Raw genomic sequence first — 9,680 nt, 5'->3', positions numbered from 1 at the left:
TTTTAACTACATTGCATTTGAGTATGGAGAGGCAACTATCTGGAAGTATTTTACATAAAAAATTTACTAAGTATTGCCCGGTTTGTAGTTGCAGTTAAAGAAAACACATGAAAAGGCACGATTTTTTTTAAATTCGAAAAAATGTAAATATTTAAAAAACGGTGACACTTTTACCTGAAAATTTTTTGTTTATCAGGGAGCTCACCCCCCCACCTACCTTCCCCTAAAGTTTGGCACGTTACTTATGGGACACCCTGTATAAGTGCGTGATAATTATTAAAACTTACTTAATTTACTAAAAATACATCATAAATGTAAAAAATGTTTACATTTCATTGTGCGGGGTTTTAATGTAACTATTTTGCCGAAGTGTCTACATAAATATAGTGTTTATTGTGTGAAATAGCGCCGAGAGGTTAGTTCAATTTACAAACTTTAACAACAAATAACTTAAAAACTATAAGCCTCCTGCGGCTTAAAGTATATATATTTGCAATCAGGAGAACTCCCCCTACCCCCCCATAGCCACATTTTTTTTTGTACGCGGGGGATGCCAAACTAAAATTTTCCCCAGTAAATTATGCACAGGTCATGGTACTCTCAATAATTTACCTTTAAAGATGTATTAATTTAAAACACCAAGCTAAATTACTAATAGCGGTGTTATATTTATCCACATTGTCCAGCACACAAAACCAAGAATATTCCTTCACAAACGCTTCTCGATTTGTTCAAATTGAATTCAGTGCTGGCTGCAGTCTGCAACATCCCAGCATCTTTGGTGGCCGCATTTGTTGTTCCTACTCCACAACGCTCATAACTACAAAATAATGAAGCAATTATTATTTAGTAATTTCTGCACTTAATTGATAATACTTATCTGTTTATTTTGCTTGAACGATAATAATAACCCGGAGTAAATAAAGATTTGCTATTTTGAGCTGTCAAAACTCTGAAGTTGTCAAAAGTCTCCAGCGACGGTCAACTGCCGACATCCACTTTATCGATTAATTAGAGTAAAGTATCGATCAAAAGAAACTGATATGACGATAACGTTGCAAAATATTATGATAAATTAGTTTTATAGCATGCTCACGTTCATAATATGGTCACGTTGAGCCATAAACTCGAATTTATGGTCCGTTTTTGAGTTAAACGCTAAATATGAAAATATTTTTGGAGGTTTGCAGAAATCACTTGCGGAAATAAAAATTGCAAGGTATAACTGCAACTGAAATTATGCAAATCGCTTTCAAGAAATAATTTAACTTGCTGCAAGTGCTGTCAAACCAATCGAATATTGCTGTGTGACGCGATTTTTGCCGAATTTGTATAAAATTTTAAAAATGTTGCATCAAATTTAATAAAATACTTGTAATTAATATATTCTCCGGATTTGAATAATTTAAATATATAAGCACTAGACATTTTGTGGTTGTTTTGCGCGCATTTTAGCATAACGAAATACGATAAACGCTAGCTATCGGCTTTCACACGCTGGAATTGAATTCGTAATGCAGCGTTTTTACTGCATTTAAAAAGGTAGTAGGTGCAGGGCTGCAGTTTTGATTTTTTTCTATTTCGAGAAAAATCTGAACTGTCATGCTTTACAACATTCATATACACATTCACATACACATACATTAGCATCATTTTTGTTTGCTTTTGATTGGTCGAACGTGCTTACATTTATTTCTGTTTTGACATTTTATGTTTCTCAAGCAACAACAAAACACATGGAAGGGTTGCATTTGCTCTTCTGCTACTACCTGTTTATTGTGCCATGCATCAAGCCATGTTCGAATCGTGGTATTTTTCGAAGATCACAGGGTTGCTTTTATCATTTCGTTTCTTAATGCAGAAATGAAATTTCATTTAGTTGCATTAGGTGACGAATTTTGTATAGATAAATGTGCGTTTATAGTAGCATTTAGAGCTAAATGCGCTAATGTGATTTTACGCGTAAGCAAAAACAACCCATAATACGGCATGCTGTATGCAAGCATTCATCGTGTATCGTACCGACGGCAAATCAATATCGATAATGGCAATCAGTAGTTGGCGGTCTCTTGTTTTGCAACAGATGTTTTTCACTTGCCGAATGTAAGAAAATAAAGTTGACCTGAGATTCAAGTGTTTTGCAAAAAATTTAATTTAATTAATAAAAAAGGGAGAACCCACATCGAGAAACACCGGATATACATATTATATAACAATATGAATAAGGTAAGTAAGCGTCATCTTAGAAGATTGGTTCGAAAAGAAAGAGAAAAGAACCGTGAAATGTTGAGGTTAAGTGAAACTGCGCAGAATAGTGCGTCTGCGCCCATTGCTAGAGTTGTCGAAAGTGGAGAGGATGTGCCAGGTAATGCGGTAAATGAAGATTTGAAAATACCTTTTTGTGAAAATCTTAAAATGTGGGCTATTCGCAATAAAATATCCCACAAAAGCCTTTCCGAACTTTTGACAATCCTTGCAAATGAAAATATTAATGTACCTAGATGCGCAGGAACGATTTTAAAAAATTGCTCGCAGATTATAGTACAAAATATTAGTCCTGGGTTATTTTGCAACATTGGCATTAAAACACAATTAGAAAAAATTTCCGGTGAGTTATTTAATTATGAAGCCATAATTGTCGATATAAATATCGATGGGTTGCCTTTATACCGCAGCTCTCGTATGCAATTATGGCCAATTTTGGTTAGAGTTGTGAATGTGCCAAATATATCTGTGTTTGCTACTGGTCTTTTTGTAGGGCGAAGTAAACCAGATTCAATAACAGAATTTTTAAGTGAATTTGTTGCAGAAGTTAAAGAGCTTGAAGCTAATGGTTTTGAAAGTAATGGGCGGTGCATTACTTTCAAAATTAGGGCTTTTGTTTGCGATGCCCCAGCAAAATCTTTTCTTTGCGGGATACCAGGTCATACTTCACGTCATGGTTGTCCCAAATGCACCCAAGTGGGGAAAAAAATTGACGGCGTACTGACTTTTAGTACGGAGGTTGGAACCCTGATATCAAGTATAGACTTTTCTGAACGCAAATATCCAAATAAACATTCATCTATTTTTGCACATAATTTATCCCCTTTAGAAGAAATCAATATTAAAATGATATCCCAAGTCCCCTTTGATGTCATGCACCTCATTGATTTAGGTGTTATGCGCAAGTTTATTTTACGCATTATTAATAACAACTGCAATTATAAGTTCAAGGAAGAAACCAAAATTAAAATATCAACAAAACTAGTAGCCTTATCTTCGAACATTACCAAAGAGTTTGTTCGAAAACCTAGATCTTTTAATGAAATTTTAAATTGGAAAGCTACCGAATTCCGCATGTTTCTCCTCTATTACGGCATTTATGTTTTAAAAGATGAAATTCCCAACGAAATATATTATGAATTTCTCCTTTTACATTGCGCTTGTAGATTATTTTTCTGCCCAAAACATTATGCTTCTAACATTGATGTGGGGAGAAATATGCTAAAATTATTTGTGGAAAATTTTCCAGTAATTTTTGGGGACAATAGTGTTTCCTACAATGTACATGGGTTACTTCATGTTCACGAATATGTTAAAGAACTAGGTGTACCTTCAAATTACTCGGCCTACCAATTTGAAAATTATTTACAAATACTAAAATCATACGTTAAAAAACCAACTAAAATATTGCAACAAATAACGAATATGTTGAAACCAGTGTACGAAAATAAACTATATTGTACGTTACTATTGCGTTTCGTTTATTACTTTAACAGTTCGGTACAATACGAAACAAAACGGCTGAGTTCACTTTGGCGATAGTACACTACAGTAGTTTAGTAGTTACAGACGAAACAACAAACGAAATGAATCGTGCAGGGAAAATATATTTATGTATGCACATATATGCAATAAACAAATACAAAACGAATGGCTGCAATGAATAAAAAAAATAAAAATGTTTTTTAATTGAATTGGATATGAAAATTTACAGAAAAAATTATTTTTCACGTAATTGAAACGTTTGCATACATATAAAACGTACCCTATGGTACAATTGTCACAAACGAAAAGCAAACGTTTCTCGTTGGGGAAAATGACAGTGAATCTTACAATTTGTTTCTGACTATTTACAAAACTGTACAAAACCACAAATGATATGATGATCGATGAGCAAATGGGAATTGTTTTGTACAGTTTGTCTTCGTACCCTGGTTGAAACACGAAAAAATTGTAACTGCGCCAAAATTTACTGGATTTCATATTAAAAACGTTTGTGTAAGTTTTCATTTTAAAGATTTCATCTTATCCAATAAATATCCCAATAATTACTGTTCTCTTGAATCGTTCCAATATATACTAATTCAACAATTTGGGGACGTAAATAGTAAAACTTTAAAGGGCAAGAAATTATTAAATTTAGAGAATTTTTTCACAGAACCAATCGATTCCTGCACATTAGGGATATGTACTGCAGACACCACTTCATTTGGCCATGAAGAGGAATTTTCTCTCGATGATGTTGAATTCAAATTGATGTGCATTCCATTTGAGGAGAAAATTCTTCTCATTCCCATTTTACACACTTGCATGTGATTTCTTTACGATCTTTAACTTTCTACTATTTTATTTTTTAACTTTTATATAACTGAGATAAAATCATTCACTTTTTATTTTTCTCGAGCACCTTTTTAAAAAATACGGAGCGCAAAACCCGATCACGTCGGCGGCGAAAATCCCGATAAAAAAGACAAAATGTAAATATACAATCGTTTCTGTTGATATTAAAGTATAACGTTAATATAACGTTCCAGATACGACCGAGAATAAAATGCTGTTACAAAACAGCTCAAGACGCGTCAGTTTGACCAGTGAATGCACCATAGGTAAATAATTATTTTCAATGACATGCTTACATAAATCTTCCCTTACACATATATTTTCATATTTTTTTAGAATCACGGAGAATAAGCGTATCAACATCGGCCATAGAGGCAAATGGTGTGTTTTAAACCCAAATATTCAGCTTATTATCAAAACCATATATAATTTTAGATAAAGATTTAAATATGAAAAATTAATTATAATAAAAAATGCAACTTATTTTTGATATTTAGAGAGCAACCAAGAAGTTTTTCAAGTGGTGTGTTGCAGTCACTGCAACATCTTTGAGAAACAACTGCAAGCAATGGGCGAAAAAATAGAAGTCCTGCAAAACGTTGTGGAAACCCAAAACGCCGCGATCATGGACGCTATAGCCGGGCAGAAGGTGGCTACAGAACAACTGGTGCGCCAAGAAGCCCAAAACACACCTGTCGTCAAATATTTTCCGATATGCGATATACCCGAAATGCGGGCGTTGGAATGCAAAATAACTTCTGCCAACAGGGATATATATGTGCGTTATTTATAAAAGTATAAATTTGCAGACAATTTTATAAAGAATAAAAATTATTTGAAATGCTTTATAATAAAAAAATTATGTAAGGAAATAAATATATGTACGTACTTACATATATTTAAAGATATAAAGCAATTCAAATCAATTTCATTACTCATTTCAAATGTATCGATTTTGCAGGAGGCTGCTATTTCGTCCATTTTGTGCAACAACATAAAAAATATTTCAATGCTGCTAAAAATAGACGTAATCAATGAATTAAATGTGGATGGATCTCATGGAAAGGTTGGGCTTAAATCCTTTCCCAACTTTTATGGTGCACTTACAGGTGTTTTTTGTTTAAAATTTTACACATATATGTACATTGAAAAATTTGTTCCCACTCTCAGGAGCCATTGCCAAAATGCCGTTTAAGGGATTGACGCCAGAAGACACGGTTAGAAGCGCACTAAAATTTGAAAAGGCAAAGTATTTCAAAAAAGCATATAGACAAAAGAAGAAAAATTTTGAAAATTAATTTTTAAGTTTATCAAATTTATGAATTGTCTTTTTTTGTTTTTTTATTATTTTATTGATCTCAATATTAACTTTAAGACAAACGAAACCCAAGTACAAATGAAAATGAATTTAAAAATGAAATTAATATTAGACTTTTAGAATAAGAAAGCGCAGAATCTGAAAGTAACTTAAAGACTAAATGAAAATGAATTTGAATATGAATATGAAATAAATGTAGGTAATAGACGGTTTTAGAATATGAAAGAATTTAATTTGAAAATAAGAAATAATTGAACTTTTAAGTTATTGAAATCAATGAAGTGCAACTTTTTTATATAAACTATCTTTATATTAACTTAAAGACCAAAGAAACAAATGTACAAATGAAAATGAATTTAAAAATTAAATTAATGTAAATAATAGACTGTTTTAGAATAAGAAACGATTTAATTTTAAAATAAGAAAGAATGGAATTTTTTAATTAATGAAGTGCCACTTTTTCTATAAAATATCTTTATATTAATTAAACAAATGTACATATAAAATGAATTTAAAACTGAAATGAATTTATTTATTGCTCTGTTTTAGAATAAGATTTTTTATAGTTTGTTACAAATAATATAAAAATATCTAATTAAAAGCCATGCAAGCGCACTAAAAAATTTATATATAGTGTTTATTATTTGTATTAACGATGAAACGATTCTAAAAAGGTAAGAAAAATACTAACCCGATTGGAATACAAAGAGACTAGTCCCATTATATGCCCGAATTGTCTGAAAACGGACTACTCTACTTTCATACCCGTTCGGGTATAAAAGGGCACAATTAGTCTCTTCATAGGACATGCCCGAACAAAAGGGAACAGTTCAGTCCATACAAAGGGATGCAAAGTGGCATTAGTCGCATTCTCCTTTGCGACTCATACCGGACACATCCCGGACTCGTCGCATTTTTTGCAGGGATATTATTTAACTAAATTATTTGAAAAATACAAATCTTTTACAACGATAACTTGTTTATTTTGTTATTAAAAAGTGAACAATAGTTCTGTTCATCGAGTAAAAAATTATCATGATTTTTGTTCAAATCGCGTTCGTGGAGACCAAAAAATTGTCCAACACTCAAAAATTGAGAGCGCAAAGTGGCAGTTCCCTTGGAAAGAAGTAGCTGGGAAAAATTTAGCCAGCAAGAATTTGCAATCAAGGTTGCCACTGAAAAACAACTACCAAAATGGCTTCTTTCCTCCGATTTCTTTTAATCAAGAAAACGGCGTTTGACATCATTAAATACATTTCTGGTTTTTATACTTAAAATAAGATATCCAGTAAATAAAAAGATCAGATTATACATATAGCACACACAAAAAAGTGGTGTGTGCTTTTAACCAGACACCCCTACCGACATGTATTTCGACCCACTGAATCCGAATCAGAGGTCCATTTGACTTCTAAACCCTCAAAATTTCGAGTAAATTGCGAAAAACCGAAAAAGTGGCAAAAAAATTCGCAGTTTATAGTTTTAATAAAGCCTTCGGGGTAAATGACATGAAAAATCGTAGCGGAAATTAAAATTCCGTCATAGATTTTTTTTATCGCTCATTTGCATACATACATATATTATGAAACACGTACATCTACATATTGCTACCTATAGGTGAAAAGGTGCCAATACAGATAATGTGCGAAACTACATCGACTTTTGGTCTCTCCTGAACAAATTCAAAAAATGGACTTGGCTCCTTTTCATCTTCAGGTAACGATATATTCATTAGTAAGATAAAAATAAACCTAACGGTTAGGCTTGCCAAATGTCCGGGTCTGGAGGCCTCCGGACTTGGGACAAAATCTGCGCGCTGCGGGTTTGATATTAATTTCTTCGAGTTGCAGGTAAAAACTTTGAGATTCACCGATTTACTGGAAATATGACTAACAACAAGTGGTTTTAATTTTTGAATCACTCTTCTATTGCTATTAAAATATTTTAACAACCTTGTCATTGTTGAAACCATTATCGATTCGCAATGCATTTCAAAGAAAAATATCTCATTTATAAACCTCCCTTTAAATTCATCAATTCAATCACTTGATATTTAGATACGCAGTGGATAAGATTTTTTATACGAGTACAGAGTTCAGAGAATTGCCGAAGATAATTGCTGGAATTCTGCCTATACCAGTAAGCGACGAGGTTTTTAAATGAATGAGGGTAAAATTAATATTGTCAAAATTTGGCAAGCATACTCACAGTGCTGACAAAGTGACAAATTACACAGGCCAGAGATGTTTTCTGTTTTATGAGCAAATAAACCTACCAAAATTTTAAGCGTCCTACCATCTTACCAACGAGAAAAAACCTACCAATTTTGGTAGGAAAAGCCCAAAACGGAAACCCTGTTTGCAATCACGAAAAATATATGATTGTGGCACATGTTTGCATTTTTTTCGGCGCTGATTTGAATAAAGGAGTTCGTTACATTTACAAGTTTATAAACATGAGCGATTTTCTAATAAAAAATGTATACAATTAAATACTTGTTTACTTAATTAATGTAGTTAATTCCAAAGATTTGATATGTACTCGGTTGAAAAAATTGTATTCGTTATCGGAATGCAATTGCAATCAGGGTCGATTTAGGAAACCCGACACTTAGTACAACAAAGAAATTGGAACATATGTTAAAGAAAGTCAGAATGACAAGAAATATACATGTAATACTGTTTTTTGTCCATCTAAAAGAATTTTAAAAATCTATAAATTACCCCAAATTTGCGTTCGTGCAGAAATTTTATAAGTTTCTCTGCTTATGTGAGAATTTTTCCCTACTCTCCGATATTCTTGCTGGATTTTCGACGAACAAACCTAATGTTCGCGAAATTAAAAGAGAAAATGCAAAATGGTATATTGTGATGTCACTCTAATTATATTTGGTAGCAGTGCTGTCATTTGCTAATTTTCGAGTGAAGTGATTTGGGAGAAAAAGTAAAGTGATTATCGTAGTGACTATTTTGAAACACAATTATGACCGTTGGGTTATGCGATTTAATGTATTTATTAGCTGATTGGTTAATCGATTATTTGTTATATTAAGGTCTTTCAATAAACAAGCATGTGTATTACCAATCTATATCTATCAGCGTATACCTCTAAGACACATATACTCCCACCTCCCATATACTGTTAGTACTTTGAAACTTCCATATTTTCGTAGCCAAAATCTATCTAAATCTATCTTGATATATAAATAAATCTTTGAAATATCAGTCCGGTTCAATAATATTATTTGCGAAGGGGCGTGCCACTGCCCACCTTTGAGAAAATGTTTGCAACTCAAAAAATCCTTAACTAAAATGAATCAAATTAGGTAATATAAAGTAATTTTCCGTGGTTTACTAAAATCGGCTGAAAAGTAAGTCCTTAACGAGCGCGCAACCTACTGCTTGAAGGAAAAAGTTTCTAAACATACAATTAATAACTGAACGGAATTGTAACAGCTTGAACACTAAAAAGCTTACATTACTTGAGAACCTTAAAAAATGTTTCCTCTTGCCGAAGGAGGTGCTGGCACCAAACTTTACTTTTCAAGTATAAATTTAGAGAATACTCATGACATTTTTATATTTTAATCTTGAAGAATATTATCCATATTGTATTAACCAAACAATTAGTTAAGCAACCTAGGACCATTTCAAATTTAAATTATCTGAAACAAGTAAGAAAGTCTAAGTTCGGGCGGAGCCGAACATTAAATACCCGGCGCAATTATTAAATATATGTTTTCCACCTTTCCGAAAGC

The 9,680-nt window shown here is 32.5% G+C and overlaps 1 protein-coding gene across 4 annotated transcripts; it reads left to right on the top strand.

Annotated features, from left to right (window-relative positions):
* The first annotated feature begins 2,075 nt into the window (after window positions 1–2,075).
* LOC108381367 (uncharacterized) lies at window positions 2,076–6,320 on the top strand. Of its 4 annotated transcripts, XM_017637792.1 has the most exons (7): window positions 2,076–2,226; window positions 4,670–4,742; window positions 4,800–4,871; window positions 4,942–4,986; window positions 5,103–5,383; window positions 5,567–5,714; window positions 5,776–6,320. In XM_017637792.1, the coding sequence occupies exons 1-7, from the start codon at window positions 2,218–2,220 to the stop codon at window positions 5,901–5,903; spliced, it is 756 nt and encodes a 251-aa protein (XP_017493281.1). In that variant the 5' UTR covers window positions 2,076–2,217; the 3' UTR covers window positions 5,904–6,320. The 4 variants fall into 4 exon arrangements, 3 of the variants coding, with proteins under 3 accessions (XP_017493281.1, XP_017493287.1, XP_017493293.1); XM_017637798.1 differs by lacking the exon at window positions 5,776–6,320 and having other exon boundaries at window positions 5,103–5,400; window positions 5,567–5,655; XM_017637804.1 differs by lacking the exon at window positions 5,776–6,320 and having other exon boundaries at window positions 5,103–5,381; window positions 5,567–5,650.
* The last annotated feature ends 3,360 nt before the right edge of the window (window positions 6,321–9,680 follow it).

Source organism: Rhagoletis zephyria, unplaced genomic scaffold (genome assembly GCF_001687245.7).
Source record: "Rhagoletis zephyria isolate East Lansing unplaced genomic scaffold, Rhagoletis_zephyria_1.1 Rzeph_scaffold_00135, whole genome shotgun sequence".
Lineage (NCBI taxonomy): Eukaryota > Metazoa > Arthropoda > Insecta > Diptera > Tephritidae > Rhagoletis > Rhagoletis zephyria.
This window is presented reverse-complemented; position numbering and strand designations above follow the sequence as displayed.